Source organism: Elaeis guineensis, chromosome 13 (assembly GCF_000442705.2).
Source record: "Elaeis guineensis isolate ETL-2024a chromosome 13, EG11, whole genome shotgun sequence".
Lineage (NCBI taxonomy): Eukaryota > Viridiplantae > Streptophyta > Magnoliopsida > Arecales > Arecaceae > Elaeis > Elaeis guineensis.
The window spans coordinates 28,597,923-28,618,113 of NC_026005.2; the positions used below are offsets into that span (position 1 = coordinate 28,597,923).

At 45.8% G+C, this 20,191-nt stretch overlaps 1 protein-coding gene across 3 annotated transcripts; it reads right to left on the reverse strand.

Moving 5' to 3' along the window:
• Nucleotides 1-1,386: 1,386 nt before the first annotated feature.
• On the reverse strand, nucleotides 1,387-5,029 carry LOC105035064 (2-phytyl-1,4-beta-naphthoquinone methyltransferase, chloroplastic). 3 transcript variants are annotated; one of them, XM_010910460.4, is made up of 8 exons: nucleotides 4,823-5,021; nucleotides 4,691-4,755; nucleotides 4,436-4,526; nucleotides 3,265-3,353; nucleotides 2,771-2,904; nucleotides 2,626-2,687; nucleotides 2,205-2,304; nucleotides 1,387-1,658 (listed from the first exon to the last, which is right to left on the reverse strand). In XM_010910460.4, exons 1-8 carry the CDS (start codon nucleotides 4,931-4,933, stop codon nucleotides 1,558-1,560), a joined length of 753 nt encoding a protein of 250 aa, XP_010908762.1. In that variant the 5' UTR covers nucleotides 4,934-5,021; the 3' UTR covers nucleotides 1,387-1,557. The 3 variants fall into 3 exon arrangements, with proteins under 3 accessions (XP_010908762.1, XP_073104055.1, XP_073104054.1); XM_073247954.1 differs by lacking the exon at nucleotides 3,265-3,353 and having other exon boundaries at nucleotides 4,436-4,549; nucleotides 4,823-5,029; XM_073247953.1 differs by lacking the exon at nucleotides 3,265-3,353 and having other exon boundaries at nucleotides 4,436-4,552; nucleotides 4,823-5,029.
• Nucleotides 5,030-20,191: the final 15,162 nt, after the last annotated feature.

Sequence of the window (20,191 nt, forward strand, 5' to 3'; positions counted from 1 at the left end):
ATGAACAGCACAACAATCAGTATAATTGAGCCTAGATGAACAAGAGGGGGAAAATCATTTCTTGAATGATTATCAACTGATTTTTTTTATGCTGTTGTTCTTGCTAGAGATCAAATTACTTTATATTATGAACAGTTTGGCAAAATCCAGGGCATAGGTCGCAAATGTTTTCTAGATTTGGATCATTGTTTTTCGTTGAATCAGGGATGACTTTCAGATCATGTTTGATGTGATCAGTGAAGCACCAAATTTTGCTTACTACTGAAAGTTTACCAAAGAGTTATACTGTCCAAACTATTAACACCTTCAAGCTCAAAATTTTCTCCCTTCTTTTGTTAACTTACCTGTAAAATTTATCCCGATCTTTGAGAGACCTGTTGGTGAAGCTAGACAACAAGCTTGAGATGTTATATAAAAATCATTGAATGCTCGGTCATTCACGACGCTTTACTGATATCTGAATTATGTTTGGATTCATTATGTTGATGATCGAGTGCCCATGCCCAACTTTTCAACAAACAGCTGAAACTTCTCAAGTTATTCCAATTGATTGGTACCCATGTGTTCTTTATTAGACTTTTTTGGACAATGAATGACACTGCTTGTGGTAATAGCATGCCTCAATAAGGGAAGTGGAATGATGAGGTTGCACTGATGGTGCAAGTTCTCCAAAAAAAAAAAGAAATTTAAATTTTCCTTTCTTTATGTGAGGGGGAAAAAAAAAAAAGAATCAAGGAACTTTGAATGATAAAGATCATCATAATATATGGCTCATTATTTTGGATGGCATACATCAGCACCTGGGCAGCCATCCCCATTCGGCGGCAGCTAATTCCAACAAAGGATGCAAATTACCTGCAAGGGGAAGTCACAGGCAGCTGCCCGGCCTGCTTTTTGCGGCCGGTGAAAGGACTGAATGTAAGGCAGCAGACAGACATGCATTTGGTTTCCCTAATTAATTTTTCCCTTTCCATTTGCCAGTGCTTAGTCTCATTCATTCTATACAATGTCTACAGTACATTTATAGAGTCAGCCTGTCACACTTCCATTCAATCTATGCAATGTATATGGCGGATTTATAGAGTCAGGACCTCCACGGATTATGAATTTTTTTGCAACAATTAAAGCGGTAGATTCGTGGGTGTGATTGTGTGGATACATGTAGGACCACATACCCATTGGAAGCTTTCATCAACTGAATGGCATACTAATTGCATCAAAAGGTGGCATAGTTTGATAGGACTGACAACAATGACATGTTAAAATGGTTCTGCGATCAGTGATTACCAACCCACCATCCAATAGTTCAGTCTTGTTACCAGAAGTAGTCAAAACATACCTGATCGGTGATCAAACACCACTCACATTTCAGTATTCTCCATTCAATGAACTAAGATATTTATGCACTGCAGTCAGAAGCAGATTAGGTCCATGCACAGCCGACCATGTAGTTGAAACTGTTCTACATGACTCACTATTTACAAACCTATGCTCTTTAAAAATCAGCATTCCGAAATTAGATAGCTAAAATAGAAATTACACTGAAGTACTTGTCCACTATCTAGTTGCCACCAAATTCCCCATGAGGCCTCCAGCAATTTCATAATGCTTGGCATCGGAAAATCCCACTTCTTTGGCAAGCTTCTCCAACTCTTTTCCTGCCCAAGATAACACGAAGAAACAGGCAATAAGTTTTTGAACAAAATGGACGCATAATTCCATAAGTAATGGAAATCTAAATGCTAAGAAGTACAAAAAATTTCTCATAATTTTGTAACTTCAATGGTTTTACACCGAAGAAAATAAAACCCACTTATATATCTTTCGGAAAAGTTCCAGAGAACTGAATTCGTGACTACTCGTTCACATTAGAACATTAAAAAAGGCAGGAGAAAGGCCTAGAAATATGTAGCTTCACTTTCATCGATGCTATAACAGTTTCAAATGTCTGCTTCATACCAATCTCATGAAGGGGCCAATTTCTAGAATTAGATTGAGCTAAAACATCAGATTAAATGGAATTTTCACTCGTCCAGGATTCATTGTCAACTAGATTGATTTTGTTGTGCAGCAAAACTGAGCCACTCCAAATGATTTAGCTGCACAGTGCACATGTCCATCTTATGGTATACACAGTTGATACTAATTCATTCAGGAATATGTTAGCATAAGGAAATATACAAGTTTGAGAAAAGAAAATAAACCTGTTAAATATTCAGCAATGGAGGCTTTCAAGTATCTGTACTCTTTCGAGAGCCTGTAATTACTTGCAACAGGAACAACCACATTGTCAATCATCCATTCCTAGACAAGAAAAGACTATATTAATTTTTCACCCAGATAAAAAGGGCATGATCCCAGGGTCTCCCAAGAAATTCTAAACATGGTGCCTCAGACTTCAGGCATCAATTGCGAATGGAAATAAGACTTCCAGTTCAAACTGGTCATCTTGGTACAAACTAGGGTGTAGCGTAGCCCTTGCACTCCTCCCACATTTGGAGGACATTCCAGGTCAAAACCTTGGGAAGTGATTTCCCAAGTGTTTTGCCTGGTCAATTCTTGCATCATTTCTTTGAAATCATTGGTGGTGCCACCACTGGTCCTGGTATCATGGCAATTACGTACCTGAGACTGTGTTATCAGAGATGAGGTGCTCTTGTTAAAATCTAATATGGACACTCTTGAGCCTGAAAAACCCATTAAAAAGAAGATGAATAAAAATCTTACAGCCACAATCAGACTCATGAAAACTAAGACTTAATACAGACACCTGGCTTTAGAACACGAAATATCTCCTTCATAGCTCTCTGTTTGTCAAGCAGATTACGTAATCCATATCCAACTGTCATGGCATCAAAGCAGCTATCTGCGAATGGTAAATCAAGGGCATCACCCTCAATCCATCTGCAACATGCAGCACATATGTACATCACCTAGAAGGATATAAAGGGGAAAAAATGTCCTATTACTGCTACAGGCAAAAGCTTTATACAGAGTTTAGCTGTAACTCTAAAGATCCAAGTAGAAGCACTTGATGTAAAGTGCTACAGTGAGTCGTGGAATTTCAGGGATCCTACAAAATGCAGCTATGTTTATTAGATACCCTATAGCTCTTCAAATGGCTCCCATACATTAAGTAAAGAGTAGATTGCTCAAACTTACCCAGATTGGTCCAGTGAAACATAAGGTGTCAATGTTACAAGCAGACCTATAAACCTTTAATTTTCAAAAACATTTCTCTGTTCCATTTTAACTGATACTTACTTAATGTTCTTGTAGCAAGCCTTCCAGTATAAATCTTGACGAGCTGTAGCAATCAACAATTGATCTTTTGAGAAATCAAGAGCGCACACCTGTAGGAATTTTGGTGAAACATAAGACCTGCCAACTAAAAGCATTCCAGGACCAAACATTTTTAATATCTATCATTTTCTTTTTCTTCCAAACAACTGGAAGGAGAGGAAAAGAGAAAGGTGCACATGAAGTACACCAGGAATATTTGCAATGACATCATCTAAGACCACCCACACTATCTTCAGAGACACCAGTTTATCCAATCATCTGCACCGCAGTGCAAACACGCAAAAGTTTTATTATAAAATGGAAATGTAAACTAGGTAAGCCAAGGGAGAAAAAGATGACAAAATGCTAGATTAATGGAGGAATAAGTGTAGAGAAGGGATGAGGCTCCAATGTTTAGAGCGCAGAAATACAGGTTCTCTTCGTTGTTTTCCTTGCATAAATGTAAATCTTTACTGGTTAGATTGTTTCCAAGGTAAATGCAAGGTCCCCACTCCCTCGTCGTGCAAAGGAATTGCTGAGCTAGTACCTTGATATGAAAAAAAGTGCAACAACTCCCAGGATTGATGTTGCTAAAAGATTGTACATGGCAGACGAGCAACCAGAGGCTCTAAGCGGGTGCTTAGAGGTCAAAGGCGCCCAGAGTTAATAAATTAAGAATAAAAAACAGATTAAGAACAGATAATAAATACAAAGGAAACCTAAGATATAACTACCATCCAAGAACGAATCATGACATATCAAATGAAATGTGCTTAGTTTTTTCTTTTTTTTAAAAAAAAATGTCGAAAAATTCTTAAATCGGCAACAATCCAATGCTAGGTCATATAAAGAATCCTCCATACCCCATCATGATGCAAAATGGTAAAGCGGATGCTACTTAGGGTTTATTGGGGACCAGTAGGCGGTCAAATGGGGATTCGAATTCGAGCACAAGAAACGAAATTCTCATAGCTATGTATACGATTTAACTAGCACAGAAACTCTTCCTGGATACCAAAGTAAACCTCCAGCGTACCCAGCAACTTTATTAGGGATTTCTCAATTAATATATACATACATATATAATAATTGAGAAGAAGAAGAAGGAAAAGAAATGGAAGCGGAAAAAGTAAAGAATCGGTAGCAGCAGCACCTGGCCATCAGGTCCGACTTTCTGGGACAGGAGAAACGCCAGATCACCGCTTCCACAGCACAAATCCAGAACTCGATCCCTCCTTTTCGCTCTGCATTATTTTTATTACTACTACTACTGCCACCACCATTACTATTATTTCTTTTGAAAAAATAGAGAACAATGATAGTTTTTTTTAAAAAAAAAGGGGAACGAAAAAAATTTAAAGAAAAAAAGGGGAAAGGAAAGGAAAGATGGGGGGAGCGGTGTTGTTACCCGGCCCAAGAGACGGACATTCTCTTCCAGATCAGATGCTGGCCCAGGCTCAGCACATCGTTCAGCTGCTCCAATAATTTTACGAATTAATAAAGAAAAAGAGAGATCATGTTCGGAGGAAGTGGTGCGTACCTTGTCGTAGACGGGAGCGATGCGGCTAAACAGACCCTGGCGTTCGGCGGAGCACGGAACTCGAGAGCGCCACAAAGAGGAGGAGGTGGGAGGTGGAGTGGCGGAAGCCATGGTGATGGAAGCGGATGGCGTTTGTCACGGACCCGCACCGATAACACCACCCGAAGAAAGCAGCAGCAATCCACTCACGTGATGCGAAGCGATCACGTCATGATTGCCAGGGGCCGATGCAAGCGAGCCGACTCATTTAAGACCGACGTAACGTTAATGCCAAGATCCTGGTCCGGAGGGTGCAACCTATATTTGGGACTCGTTTGATTCGCGAGAACAATTTTTCTTCTCACGGGATAATTTTATATAAATTTATTTTTTAAAAAATTATTTTATATAAATAAATTTTAAATTATTTAATTATTTATACAAAAATAATTAATTAAAAATAATTTATATTTAATTGAATATATATTTTTTAAAAAAATTATATAAAATATCTATTATATCTTTCATTAGTATAAGATTATATCTTTTTACTTCTAAACTTTATATAAATATTAATATTATATTTATATTAATATAAAAATAATTTTAATATATTATAATATAAATATTAGATCATAATAATTTATTATATTAATATAATACTAATATATATTTGTTGGTGCAAAAATCCGCCTGCATCGGAGAAGCTGGAGTCGAGGGAGTCGCGGTCGCCGTCGGGACCTGCAAAAGAAGTCTAAACCGAAGTTGGGGTTGCTCCGGTAAGACCCTCCGACGCTCAAGTCAGTTCTCTGCCTCAACAAGAATGGAGTGTTCGAACGAAAATTTTTGCAGAGTTTTTTGGATAGAAAATTAGAACTTAGAGAATAACGTATCTGAGGTCTCCCTTTTATAGGCGGAGGGGGCAACAGACTGACAACGATGTCTGTAACCGTCTGGCAGTGAGCTGCCCAGGGTCAGGAGGAGTTTGTTGCGAAGAGTAGTGGAGTGGGATCGTGGCCATCACCGGGACATGCCACGTGGAGTCTGTTGCGGGGAGTGGAGCGGCGTCCGTTGTCGCGACTTGCCAGAGGGTGGAGGAACTGCGTGGTATCCGTCGCAGGAAGTAGAGTAGAATCGTGACCATTATCGTGGTCTGCCAGGGAGTGATGGAGCCGCGCGGAATCCATCACAGGAAGTGGAGCAGAGTCGTGGCCGTTACTGCGGCCTGCCAGGGAGTGATGGAGCCGCACGGAATCTGTTGCAAGAAGTGGAGCAGAGTCGTGGCCGTTACTGTGGCCTATTAGGGAGTCCAAGCCTGTCGGTCGAAGCTCGGTCGAAGTGCCTGGCGGAGAGAGGTGGCTATCCATCTGGAAGGAGCTCGGATGTTGCTGGCGGGGGCCGTCCACCGTTGGGTGCCTAGAGCGTTAGTACTATAGGCGAGGGCCATCTGCAATTGAAGTCGGGGACGAAGTCTGGCTCCCGTAGGAGTCCGGACGAGGTTCACCTGTAGTAGAAGTCAGGATGAAGTCCGGCTCCCGTAGGAGTCCGGACGAGGTTCACCTGCAGTAGAAGTCAGGACGAAGTCCGGCTCCCGCAGGAGTCCAGACGAGGTTCCCCTGCAGTAGAAGTCAGGACGAAGTCCAGCTCCCGTAGGAGTCCGGACGAAGTTCACTTGCAATTGATGTCGGGGGCGAAGTCTGGCTCCCGTGGGAGTCCGGACGAAGTCTGCCTACAGTAGAAGCCGGAGATGAAGTCCGGCTCCCGTAGGAGTCCGGATGAAGTTCACTTGCAATTGACGTCGGGGGCGAAGTCCGGCTCCCATAGGAGTCCGGACGAAGTCTGCCTGCAGTAAAAGCCGGGGATGGAGTCCGGCTCCCGTAGGAGTCCGAATGAAGTTCACTTGCAATTGACATTGGGGGCGAAGTCCAGCTCCCGTAGGAGTCCGGACGAAGTCCTCATGCAGTCGAAGTCGGCGAAGTCCGGCTCCCGTAGGAGTCCGGATGAAGTCCTCACGCAGTCGAAGTCAGCGAAGTCCGGCTCTCGTAGGAGTCCGGGCGAAGTCTACCTGCAATTGAAGTTGGGGGCGAAGTTCGGCTCCCGTAGGAGTCCGGACGAAGTCTACCTGTAATTGAAGTAGGGGGCGAAGTCCGGCTCCCGTAGGAGTCCGGACGAAGTCTACCTGTAATTGAAGCAGGGGGCGGAGTCCGACTCCCGTAGGAGTCCGGACGAAGTCTACCTGCAAGTGAAGTCGGGGGCGGAGTCCGGCTCCCGTAGGAGTCCGGACGAAGTCTACCTGCGATCAAGTCGGGGGCGAAGTCTGGCTCCCGTAGGAGTCTGGACGAAATCTTCTTGCGGTTGAAGTCGGCGAAGTCCGGCTCCCGTAGGAGTCCGAACGAAGTCCTCACGTAGTCGAAGTCGGCGAAGTCCGGCTCCCGTAGGAGTCCGGACGAAGTCCTCACGTAGTCGAAGTCGGCGAAGTCCGGCTCTCGTAGGAGTCCGGACGAAGTTCACTTGTAATTGACGTCGGGGGCGAAGTCCGGCTCCCGTAGGAGTCCGGACGAAGTCTTCTTGCGGTTGAAGTCAGGGGCGGAGTCTGGCTCCCATAGGAGTCCGGACGAAGTCTAGAAGGTGGTCGATCATCGTGAAAACTTGGGTGGAGTCCGTCCGTCGCGAAGAATCTGGCCGACGCTGGTGGGGGCTTATCTGTCGGCAAAACTTGGGAGTGTTGCGGAGGCTCGGCCGCCAGAGAGGTTCGGAGAGATGTCGCCGAAGGTCGGAAGTCGGTAGAATCCCCAGAGGGTCATTCCTGTCACGAACTTCGGCTGGGAGGTATTTTATACCCAACACCAGTCCCCCTACTTCCGAGTTCGAGTTTCGAATGAAGGAAGTACAGAAAAATTTTCATAGCCGAAGTTATCCCCTTGAATCCTGTGCACGATCGCCCTCAGATATTCTGGCATTTAATGCGCGTGTGCTGGAGTCTTTTCGAATCGGGGTGATCCGAAGGGACCTTTTGGAATTCCCACTGGAGCGCTGGCCCAGGTACGGTGCAGTAATGGCTCTGTCAGCTGTCAACCACTTTTAGCCACCTGCCGTGGCGAGTGGGACATGTGGCGAGCGTGGGTCGGCCTGGGAAAATCCGCGATCATTGTAGCACCGGATCCCAGGGTCTATTTAAACCCGCCTTTCCGCCTTTAGAGGCCTCATTCCGCCTGAAAGTTCTATCGGTGTCTGTCTTCTCCTCGAGACCTCTGACCCTCTTTGGCGTCTACCTTGGCCCTAAGCATCCTTCAAGTCATCCCTGTCCTCGCACCTTCTGCATCCTTCGGAGCGACTTAGGTTAGTCCCGAAACTTTCGTTCCCTTTCTCGCCATTTGGATGCCCCTTTTCCTCCATTTTTCTTCTATCGCATTCCTTTGGTTTGGTTCCCCGCAAACCTTTCGCCTCTTGTTCTGCCTGATTTCTCTGAGATTTTTAGGGTCCTTATTCGAAATGTCTTCCGGCACCTCCGCCTCTAGTGGTTCCGGGAGTTCGTCCGCCTCAGCCCCCCAGAACCCCCACACTGTAGACGAACCCACATCTGGGGCTGGGCCTCGCCCGATTTTTGCGCCAGGTGCCATTCCCTGTTCTCTGACTCCGGATGAACTCCTACTGATAAGGGTTCAGTATGGAGTTCCTCCAGTGTACGATCTGGAGCTTCCTGGTCCCGCCGACCGGGCTAGCACCCCCCCGCCTGGCCGCTTTTGCCTGTATCAGGAGGCCTTCCGTGTCGGACTCCAGCTTCATCTTCCGCCCTTCGTTGTCGCCTTTTTCCATTTTTTAGACATTTCTTTAGCTTCAGTTGTGCTGAACTCCTTTAGGTTTTTGATAGGGTTCCTCTCCCTTTGTCATGTAGTCGAAGTCCAGCTATCTCTTTCTTTGTTTAGATATTTTTACACCTTCAAGCGCCACCCCTCGATGAAGGACTGGTGGTATTTCTTCTCTCAGTTTGGCAAGAAGGGGTTGCTGAAAGGTGCTCCCTCTTCAATCCATAACTGGAAGGGGAAGTACCTCTTCGTCCACTGCCCGACTTTGAGGCTGGGATTGCCCCCTTGGGGCTCTCTGAGGGACTCTGTCCACCGGGCTCCTAGCCTGGGGGAGGACGACCTTCAGGCCGCCCGGAAGCTTCTTGGTTATTTAGCTCCTTCCCTTCCCAACCTTCTGAAGGAGCAGTTTTTGTTCAACATCGGCTTGAGTTCCCAGGATCCTACGAGTATCCCACCTTTCCTTTCCTCTTCTTTTCTCCTACTCTTCTTCCTCTTCTCTTTTTTTTTCTTTCTCTTTCTTCTTTCTCTTTTTCTTTCTCTTTCTTCTTTCTCTCTTTTTTTTTCTTTTTCTTTTTTTTTTTGCGTGTCGCTTCTTCCTTTTTCACCCCATCACTGATCTTCTTTCTCTCTCTTCCCTCTTTTTTTTTTTTTTAGGAATAGATGTCGAAGCAGCACGGATGCTCGCCAGGGGCCTCAAGGCCCACAAAAGAAAAGGCGCCGCGGCCTCTGGATCAGCAAGAAGGCTAGAACGGAGGAGACGAGCTTGGCCACGCCTGCCCAGACGGCCCCCGCGGTCGACGTTTCTTCAGACACCGAGCCCCCAGCTCCCCGGGCCTCTTCAAGGAGCTCTCCCGCTGAGGTTCCCGCCTCAGGGGACCGCATCGAGATGGTGCCTGGGGCCGAGAGGGGGAGGAGAAGGAAGTCGGTGGCCCGCAGGGTGAGTAGCCGTCGGGCCGCCATCGAAGAATCCCACGGTTCCGACGAAGAGCCAGGGGAGAATCCTTTCAATGACAGGGACTTGATAAAGCGGTTGATTGACGGTTGCATCCTGCCGGAGATCGTCGAGAGGATTGATCGCGCCGATCCCGAACAGCGGGTTTGAGACTCTCAGGGTCCTTTCTCGAGGTAAACAGATCTTCATTTAATTAGCTTCTCGACCTCTGTTCTGACCTCCTAGCCGTCCTTGCAGATCGGGCACCAGCTCCTTGCCAATATCGAGGCGATGAATCGGGCGACGAGGGACGCCATCCAGGCGGAGGAGAGTCACCGGGCCGAAGTTGCTCGCCTCAAAGAAAAGGCAGCCGAGGTAGTTACCCTCCAAGAGGCCCTGGAGAAAGAAAAGCAGGTCCTAGAGAAAGAGAAGCAGACCTCAGAGGAGACGGTGAGGAAGGCGGAGGTCGAGGTCGCAAATTTGGTGGAGCAGATCCCGATCCTGGTCTCGGAGGCCAGGGTTCTTGTGGTGGAGGAGTTCAAGGCCTCTGCGGAGATGAGGGACCTGAACGTCAAGTTCGGCCAAGAAGCATTCATCAAAGGATTCGAGCTCTGCTAGGAGAAGGTGGTCAGAAAATTTTTTGAGCTTGATCTCAGCTTCTTGGGCGAGACGTCTGAAGATGAAGCCGGTCCCTCTCCCACTGCTACTGCCACAGCAGCCCCCCTTTCAGGGACACCGAGCTCCCCAACTCCTATTTCAGAGGTTTGAGACCTCTGACCTTGTATTTTTTTTTTACTACAATTTTTCTTTTCCTTTTTATCTTTAAGAAACATTCAATCAATGAAGTTGAATTTCTCCTTATGGAGGGCTTCTCCACTCTTCCTTCCTCCTCCTTTTTGTTTTTTTTTCTGCAATGGGACGCGCCTTGACGCTTTTATCTCCCGATGGCAGTGTCCTGCCGAAGTGCTTTTCCTACCACAGGGGATTCCGCTGAAGTCCACGATCCAGTGTCTGAAGAAGGAAGTTCTTCATTTAACAAAAAGGTCGAAGAAGATGGATGGCGAGCTTCGCAGGTTGAGGGAGAGCCACTCTGAAGCCACCTCGGAGGCCACCCACTTTTGGAACCTCCACGTGAAGGAGATCATGGAGTACAGTCGGAGGAAGGCGAACTTCGAGAAGGAGCTCGAGGAACACAAGAAGCGCGCCAGCGACCAATCTTGGGCTCAAGCTGCCAAGATCGATTCCCTCAGAGTGGAGCTGTCGGCTGCACAGGAGAAGATTAGCCAGTTGGAAGGAAGCTCATCTCGACTTTTGACTCGGGCCGACAGCGACCGAGAATGGTCGAAGAAGGTCTCCGACCTTCAGCAACAGCTTCAGGATGCCGAGGCGAGCTATGATGCGTACCGGACCGGCTGACGCAAGCAGGTGGACGAATACAAGGGGAGGCTCAGGATGGCGACCGACGAGGTTGTCCGCCTTCAAAGGCAGCTAGCTGAAGGGGCTCAGTTTGCTCCCGTTCAGGATCCCGACGAACTTCAATCCCTGAGAAGAACCGTAGAAGAGCTATCCGTCGCCCTTGGAGAGGAGAAGGTCGAACTATAGCAATTGAAGATCCAGCTGGTGTACGAGCAGCGGGCAGTCAAGGACGCGGAGGTGGAATTCGAGATCCAGAGAAAGAGGCATCGAGAGGCGGAGACGAAAGCTAGTGACTTCATCGGAGATATATGAAGATGCTAATGAGAGAGAAGGAATTGGAAGGAGAAGTCGAAAGCTTAAGGCACTCCCTGATGAGGGTCGAAGCCGAAAGTCCGAGGTCGGGAGAAGCCGGGCCCTCTTAGGGCTCTTTTTATCTTTCGTCCTCCTATGTGTCTTCTTTTGCCGCTTGTTTGTTTGTTGGCGTTGTTGCTTTTCTTTTTCTTTTTGATGCCGATATCGTCTGGAGGTTCTTGGGCATCGCCGCATCGACTTGCTTTTCTTGTCATCTTTCTTCTTCAGCCTCAAGGGCTCTGTAATGCACATTTTGCCAATGAAATGAAAAAGTTTTTATTACCTCTTTTACTCATGTGTCGAATTGTCATTTGCCGAGCTTCCTTCGGCTTTTGCATTATCTGATATCGATGCCGTTTGGAAGTACCCGATCACCGTCGCATTGACCCATCCTTCTGTTTATGGTCGCTGATTTGTCCGGGACCACTCGGGTTTGACACCTCCTTTTAGAGTTCAAGCTGGGAGGTCCGGGCTTATCGTTGCCCTAAGGAAGCCGCCTTATCTCTGGCTCGTGTTGAGAGCTTTCTTGAAGGTCAGAAATTTTGATAAGAACCCCAATCCTTGCTAAGACGAAGTTTCTTGCATCTTTGATGCAATTTGTTTTTCATTCGTCGCTGATGCAGTCCGTCACTTTCCTTTTTAACTCCCTTCCCCTTCTTCTTTTTCTTTTTTCGAGTGAGGGTTTTCCCTCTGCTCTTGGTGGGGTCGCGGGAGCGTGAGGGGGTCGTTGGGAAGGCTCCCTTCTTCCTATCTGGTCTTAAATGATCAGATCTTGACTGACGTCAGGACGGAATTCCTCCTCTATTTCTGACATGATCGATTTTAGCTCAGGTTCGGATGAGGTCCTCCCCTTGTTGCTAACAGGGCTATGGGGGCACATATGGGCGCTGCGGGGCCTCTCCCCCCACCTGGTCTGAGTGTAACCGGACCTTCGACTTTGCTCATGTTAGGGCGAGGTTCTCCTCCTGTCCCTAACATGGCTGTGGGGGCACATATGGGCGCTGCGGGGCTTCTCCCCCCACCCGATCTGAGTGTAACCGGGCCTTCGACTTTGCTCATGTTAGGGCGAGGTTCTCCTCCTATCCCTAACATGACTGTGGGGGTGCATACGGGCACTGTTTGGCCTCTCCCCCCATCCGGTCTAAGGGTAACCGAGCCTTCGACCTTGCTCATGTTAGGGCGAGGTTCTCCTCCTGTCCCTAACATGGCTGTGGGGGCGCATATGGGCGCTGTTTGGCCTCTCCTCCCATCCGGTCTAAGGGTAACCGGGCCTTCGACTTTGCTCATGTTAGGGCGAGGTTCTCTTCCTGTCCCTAACATGGCTGTGGGGGCACATGTGGACATTGCAGGGCCTCTCCCCCCATCCGGTCTAAGGAGAACCGGACCTTCGACTTTGCTCATATTAGGGCGAGGTTCTCCCCCTGTCCCTAACATGGCTGTGGGGGCACATACGGGTGCTATTTGGCCTCTCCCCCCATCCGATCTAAGGGTAACCGGGCCTTCGACTTTGCCCACATTAGGGTTTGTTTTTGTTATCCGAAGGGGTCGTCCCCTATCGTTACAAGTCCGTGCCAAAAAGGAAAAGATATGTAGATCTGAAAGGAATCTTGATTTAGTAGAGTCGTTCGTTATACATTTACAAGTTTTCAAACCCTAGTGCCGTGGAAGGTTTGTTTCCTGTCGAGGTCCTCTAGAGATGGAGTTGATGATCTCGATTGGAGGTCGATCTCCGGGCTGCTCTTCCCTCCTTAGCGGCTCAGGCTGCGGCAGGACCCTTGGCCGATCTTCTCTACCCTCAGGCCAGCGCCGAATGAACCTATCAAGTCGACCTCGTCGGATGAGCTCCTCGATCTCATCTCGAAGCTGGATGCATTCCTCCATGTCATGGCCGTGGTCGCGATGGTAGAGGCAGAACTTGTTAGGATTGCGCTTCTCAGGGTGCATGCGCATCCTCTCTAGCCTAGGGAGCTGCTCTCTGACCTCCATCAGCACCTGGGTTTTTGATGTGTTGAGGGGGGCATAGTTGCGGAATCTTCCTGGGGGAGAGCTCCGTCGAGCCCGACGATTCAGGCTTCCCTGCCTGCGTGCTCGAGGAGGAGTCTGGATGCGCTTGTGCCCAGGAGGAGTTCGAGAATGTGACCGAGCTTCTCTCGGCCCTTTTTCGACTGCAGGCTTACTCGAGTCTCCCACCTGCCGCTCTCTCGCGGTCTCCTCGTCCTTCATCTTGAAGGCTTCTTCCGCTCGGGCGTACCCTTTGGCCCGAGCCAACAGGTCAGCAAAATCCCTTGGGTACTTCTTTTTCAGGGAGAATAAAAGGTCATTCTTCTGAAGGCCGCCTTTCAGAGCGGCCATCGCTACCGATTGGTCTAAATTTCGGACCTCCAGCGCGACGACATTGAAACGGTTGATGTGGGCCCGAATGGACTCCCCCTCCCTCTGCTTGATGTTGATGAGGGACTCCGAACCCTTCCGGGGGTGCCGGCTGCTGACAAAATGAGCCATAAATTGGTGGCTCATCTGATCAAAGGAAAAGATGGTACCTGACTTCAGCGTCGAGTACCAGTTTCTCGCCGCTCCCTTCAAGATGGATGGGAAGGCTCGGCATAGAATGGCGTCGGGCGCGCCATGAAGCAGCATCATTGTCTGGAAGGCCTCCGATAGTCAACCAGGTCCGAAGTCCTGTCGTAGCTTTCGAATTGAGGGAGTTTGAAGTTCGGCGGGATCGGTTCCTGCATGATCATTTGAGAAAAGGGAGGGTCCGTACAAATATCCTCACCATAAGCGGGGGGAGCATGGTGGAGCTCTTCGATCCGCCTATTCATCTCCTGGAGCCTCTAATCCAGAAAATCCTCTCGACTACGGGTCTCGAGGGTCTTCTGGCAAAATGGAGGTAGAGATCTTCCAGGGATGGAATCGTGGTCTGATTGAGGGCTCTCCACCCTTGGATTCATCTTTTCGGGAAAGATGAGGTGGCTGGCCCAAGTGGCCCATCCCACCATCAAATTTTGGGGTTCTGGTGATGCTCTTTTCAATCGCACTGATGCCTGCGGCTGCTGCTACTATTACATGGCCTGCACAGCTTCAGTGAGGCCTCTGATCTGCTACACCAGTAGGTCGAATTGCTCCGCGCCAACCGTCATTACCGGAGGAAGAGGAGGAGGCTGGGAAATCGAAGGTGAGGTCGGAGCCTGAGATTTGGCCGCAGAGGTCGTGGATCACCGCGTGGATGCTTTGCGGGGAGGCATCGGGCAAAGACCTAGTGGGGGAAGGAGCAGTGGATATCGGAGAAGATGACCGGAGACGGTCCCGTTGAGCGCTCCTTTAAGAACAAGGGTGCTGCGAAGACACACCCCTTCCTCTAGCGCCAATCCTGTTGGTGCAAAAATCCACCTGCGTCGGAGAAGTTGGAGTCGAGGGAGTCGCGGTCACCACCGGGACCTGCAAAAGAAGTCTAAATCAGAGTTAGGGTTGCTCCGACAAGACCCTCCGATGTTCAAGTCAGTTCTTTGCCTCAACAAGAATGGAGTGCTCGAACAAAAATTTTTGCAGAGTTTTTGGGATAGAAAATTAGAGCTTAAAGAATAACGTATCTGAGGTTCCCCTTTTATAGGCGGAGGGGGCAACAGACTGACAGCGATGTCTGTAACCGTCTGGCAGTGGGCTGCCTAGGGTCAGGAGGAGTTTGTTGCGAAGAGTAGTGGACTGGGATCGTGGCCATCATCGGGACATACCACATGGAGTCTGTTGCGGGGAGTGGAGCGGCATCCGTTGTCGCGACTTGCCAGAGGGTGGAGGAACCGCGTGGTATCCGTCGCAGGAAGTGGAGCAGAATCGTGGCCATTATCGTGGTCTGTCAGGGAGTGATGGAGCTGCACGAAATCCGTCGTAGGAAGTGGAGCAGAGTCGTGGCTGTTACTGCGGCCTGCCAGGGAGTGATGGAGCCACGCGAAATCTATTGCAGAAAGTGGAGCAGAGTCGTGGCTGTTACTGTGGCCTATCAGGGAGTCCGGACGAAGTCCTCACGCAGTCGAAGTCGGCGAAGTCTGGCTCCCGTAGGAGTCCGGACGAAGTCCTCACGCAGTCAAAGTCGGTGAAGTCCGGCTCTCGTAGGAGTCCAGACGAAGTTCACTTGCAATTGACGTCGGGAGCGAAGTCCGGCTCCCGTAGGAGTCCGGACGAAGTCTTCTTGCGGTTGAAGTCGGGGACGGAGTCTGGCTCCCATAGGAGTCCGGACGAAGTCTAGAAGGTGGTCGATCATCGTGAAAACTTGGGTGGAGTCCGTCCATCGTGAAGAATCCGACCGACGCTAGTGGGGGCTTATCCGTCGGCAAAACTTAGGAGTGTTGCGGAGGCTGGACTGCCAGAGAGGTTCGGAGAGATGTCGCCGAAGGTCGAAAGTCGGTAGAATCCCCAGAGGGTCATTCCTGTCACGAACTTCGGCTAGGAGATATTTTATACCCAACAATATTAATAATATATTAATATAATATTTTATTATAATAAATTTATTAATATAGATATAAATATAATATTAAATATAATTTTATATTAATAAAAATATTATATTAGTATAAATATTAAAATATAATAAATATTATAATATTACTATTAATATTAATATTAATATAATATTAACATAATATTAATATAATATTAACATAATATTATATCACTATTAAGTATTTCATTATAACCATCCATTGATATTTTGTAAAATCTTAGCCGTGGATCTTAAAAAGATATTTTGAAGAAAAAAAATGTATCACCATTTTTTATCCAATGAAAAATGTCAAAACCTACCTCCCTCATGGATTTTTAATTTTCATGAAATATGAGAAGTAACTTTCTATGGAAAAAATATTTTTCGCTCTCCTCTTAAAACTCCAATCAAATAAGAGGTCTTCTCTTCACTTTCCAAGAATTACCTCTTTTCCCTCCACTTTCCATTAATCAAACGAGTCTTTGAAGATCTTCTGACCTCGAATAGGGGCCTTTATTAAAAGCCGGTGCATATCTCATAATGTGATGATTATACACAAGGTGATACATAACTTGATGCGAGCCCCCAAAATCACGTCTAATAATGATCAAAATGCATATGGAGTGTGGATATGACTGAGCCAAATGGGAGTTCTATTACTACAATCTTATGTAGCTAGGGTTTCTTAATGATCGGATGAGGTGAATTGGGGACTGCATTAGGGATCCTTGTTTTGCATTGTTGATAAATGGCATGCCTATCAAATTGTTTTGATCGAATTTCTACCTTCGCTAAGGGTGCTTGTTATCTCCTAAATTTTTTATCCTATGTGTTGATGCTCTTCCTAGAATGTTGAAGTTCAGAGTGGACTCCCAGGCTCTAAGTATTTATTGTTGCTCAGCTATGCAACCCAAGAGGGGGGGATGAATTGAGTTTTTAAAAATTTATACTTAACTTACAACTATGAAGATTATTTAACAAGAGAAAGATAAGTATGGAGAGTGTAATTTATGCAAGGGTAATAGTTGGATGCAAGAATGCAAGAGAATAAAGAAGCTTAAAAGGAGAGCAATTAAGCACAACACAAACAAGAAGATTTATAGTGGTTCGGTGCCAACCTTGTATCTACATCCACTCTCCAAGCTCCTACTTGGGAATTCCAATCCACTAAACTGTATTCAACCTGAATACACTCGTCGAAATCTCTGACTCTAGCTATCTCAAGCTAGAACACTTATTTTCTGGGTACAAGCTAACCCAATACAATCCGATTCAAGGTTTGGATCAATCTTTTCACATTTTGAAATCCTTCCAAAACAAAAATAATAACTCAAAAAGTGTATTACAGTTAATTGCACAGAAATACAGATGAAGCTCCTTTAATGAGCGAATAAAGCTTTAAATACACTTTACACAATTAGAAGGAAGCTCTTTCAGATTTTCTCAAGGTGGTTGGAGACTTGAATGAGCACTTGAGGAGTTGGTGAACTTGAATTAAAAGCTTCTTGAACTCTTTTAGTAGGCTCTTGCTTAGGATTGAAATGAATGCTTGAAGACACTTTTTCAAAAACTCTCTCTTGTTTTTGATTTCCTCCTTTAAGTCCCTTTATATAACTTCAAATAATGGTAGAGAGTAATCTGGGCTGAAATAGAGCCATTAGAGCACATTAAATGAGCATTAAATGCAATTGAAATGGGTTAAAAACTAGCCGTTGCGAAAATTTTTCGTCACAGGGGTCGACTCATAGGGTCGATTCATGCTCATGGGTCGACTCATGGGGTCGACCTCTGTGAAAAAGAGTAAAAAATGACTGTTCTGTAATTTTGACCTGCAGAGCAGCAGAGGTCGACTCATAGGGTCGATTCATGCTAAGGGGTCGACCCATGGGGTCGACTCACAGAGTTTGTCGGCTAAAATTTTCACGTGCTGTTCTGCCCTTTTAGTCATGAGTCGACTCATTGGATCGACTCAAAAATAAAAATCTAATTTTCTTACAAAATACACTTCGAAAAATATTGAAATTACCTCCAATAGATTGCACATCTTTTGTTCTTGCTCTTGAGGCTTCCGAATCAGATCTTGATAAAATTACGATTTTGCCTCTAAAATGCAATAAATCTTTTTTCAAGTCAAAATCATTAGAAACCCCCTCAAATACTTTGTAATCATCAAAATCAATTCAAGGAGCAATAATCTTCCCCTTTTTGATGATGACAAAATATTTGAGCTAAAGCATGTATAAAGCATTGAACATGAATTTCAAATTTATGAAGATGCATCACTTAAATATTATAGCCAAATATTGGAACGAAATACATCAGAAGTAGTTTAAAGACAAATTTAGAATTTGCTATAAATTTGAAATTTACTTATAAGTGCATTTGCCTGGAAAGAAAAAGCTGATTTTGATTCTTTGGCATATGACACATGTGCCCATTTGCTTAACAATTTACTTATTGCTCATTCTTTGTTGCTTATTTCTCAATCTTGATTTATTGCTTATTGTTAAATCTTTATTGCTTTTATTGCTCAATCTCAATTTTTGGATTTTTGCTTATTGTTCAATCTTTATTGCTCTTATTGCTCTTATTGTTCAATCTTTATTGCTCTTATTGCTCAATCTCGATTTCGATTCTACTCCCCCTTTTTGATAGCATCAATTGAGATTCTCTGCTTCCCTTTTTAAAGGATATATTTTCTCTATTCATTCTTTTTGATGGGATCAATTTTACCTTTTTAGCTTCTTTCTTTGATTGCTTATTTCTTTATTGCTTATTATTTTACTCCCCCTCAATATAGCAAACGTAAAAGATATACCAATTTGCTCATTTAAAAGATATTGCTATTCAAGTATTTCACAGCACAAATCTCATAATTAAAAGTAATTCAATTTGATCACATTCAGAGATATTCATTGAAAGTCAAAGTATATATATATATATATCCAAAAGGTGACTGAATACATAGATGTTTCAATACATAAGTGTTAACTTAGAGTACAAAAGATATGGATAGAAACTATCCAAAAGTCAATCAGTTAACATTACATTATATGGCCCACAAGATAGATCCTAGACAAAAACTAAAGAAAAGACAGACTACACTGGATCTAATAAATATCATGGCTGGACGGATCGGAGTCTGATGAATCAGAGATAGGGTGAGGGGATGAAGGATCATGTCCACGAGCTCGACCTCGACCGCGTCTGCCTCTGCCACAGGTAGAGGTGCCAGCACGAGTGGACAGGTGAGAAGATCCTGAAGGCTGAGAAGCAAAGGACTAAGCTACGAGTGAGAGTCTGATGGTGTCCAGAAGGTTCAGAGCTCTCGAAATAGATTATAGCAGGGCACTGAACTGAGTGGAAGCATGTTCACTAGAGCCCCTGATCTCTCTCCTCAGAAAGTCAAAACCACTCTCTAAGACTCCTCGCAGTCTGGCCACCTCCGCAGATAAATCTGAGACCTCAGTGATGTCCTCATGCGGCTGTGGATAGGCTAGAGCTAACACTTGCCCCTGCAAGTCAAGTACTCTACCAGTCAGTTTCAATATACAACTCTCAAGCTGCTCAATGCATACTGACTGATCAAAAATCATCTGAAAAATAGTGGAGATGTGAGGGATTAGTGTCTGATCAGATACATCATGAGATGTCGATCCCTGTCCAAAAGTTGAAGTACCCAACTGACGAGATAGTATGGAAGCTATACGCTGAGATATCATCTCTATCTGATCATCAGCCAATCTGATCTCTGAAGGATGTGCTCTACTGTCCGACTGTGGAACTGAAGTATGTCCCTCGCAGACTCTGACGGGCCAGCCTCGTGATCAAAAATAAACTGAATATCTGGTGAAGCTGCTCTGTGATCACGGAGGGGTGAAGATGGTCTTTCCTTCTCTGCTTTGTCCTCAGCTCTCTCTTCCACACCTTTTGTCCAACCACCATCAGTTTTGAAAAATCCCATGCGGTGCAAAGTATGGTGGTTGATAGTGTCGGAATGAGATAGCCTAGCTACTGCCTCCCCCTCAAAGCTAACTCCGAACCTCTTAAATACTAAAGTGAGAGCCATACCAAAAGGCAAGTATGCCTTGGACCTATTCAAGGTCTCTCTCATAGCCTCAAACATCAGTGCCGGAAGGTTCAAGGGGGTTTGAGTAATAACATGATACATAATGCAGATATTCTGACCAGAGAGAAGATCATGTCTACCACTTCTAGAAAAAAATAACTTAGTTAACATGTGGTGTAGCAGTCTCATCTCAATGGAAAGAATCTTTGCCTCTAATTTGTTCAGACTTCCAGTGAAGGTTCTCCATAGGATAACATTTATTCCTTTCTCTTTAACTGGGAGTTCCATATTTGTGTACCCCTCACAAGATAAATGAAGTATCTCCCCGAAAAGCATA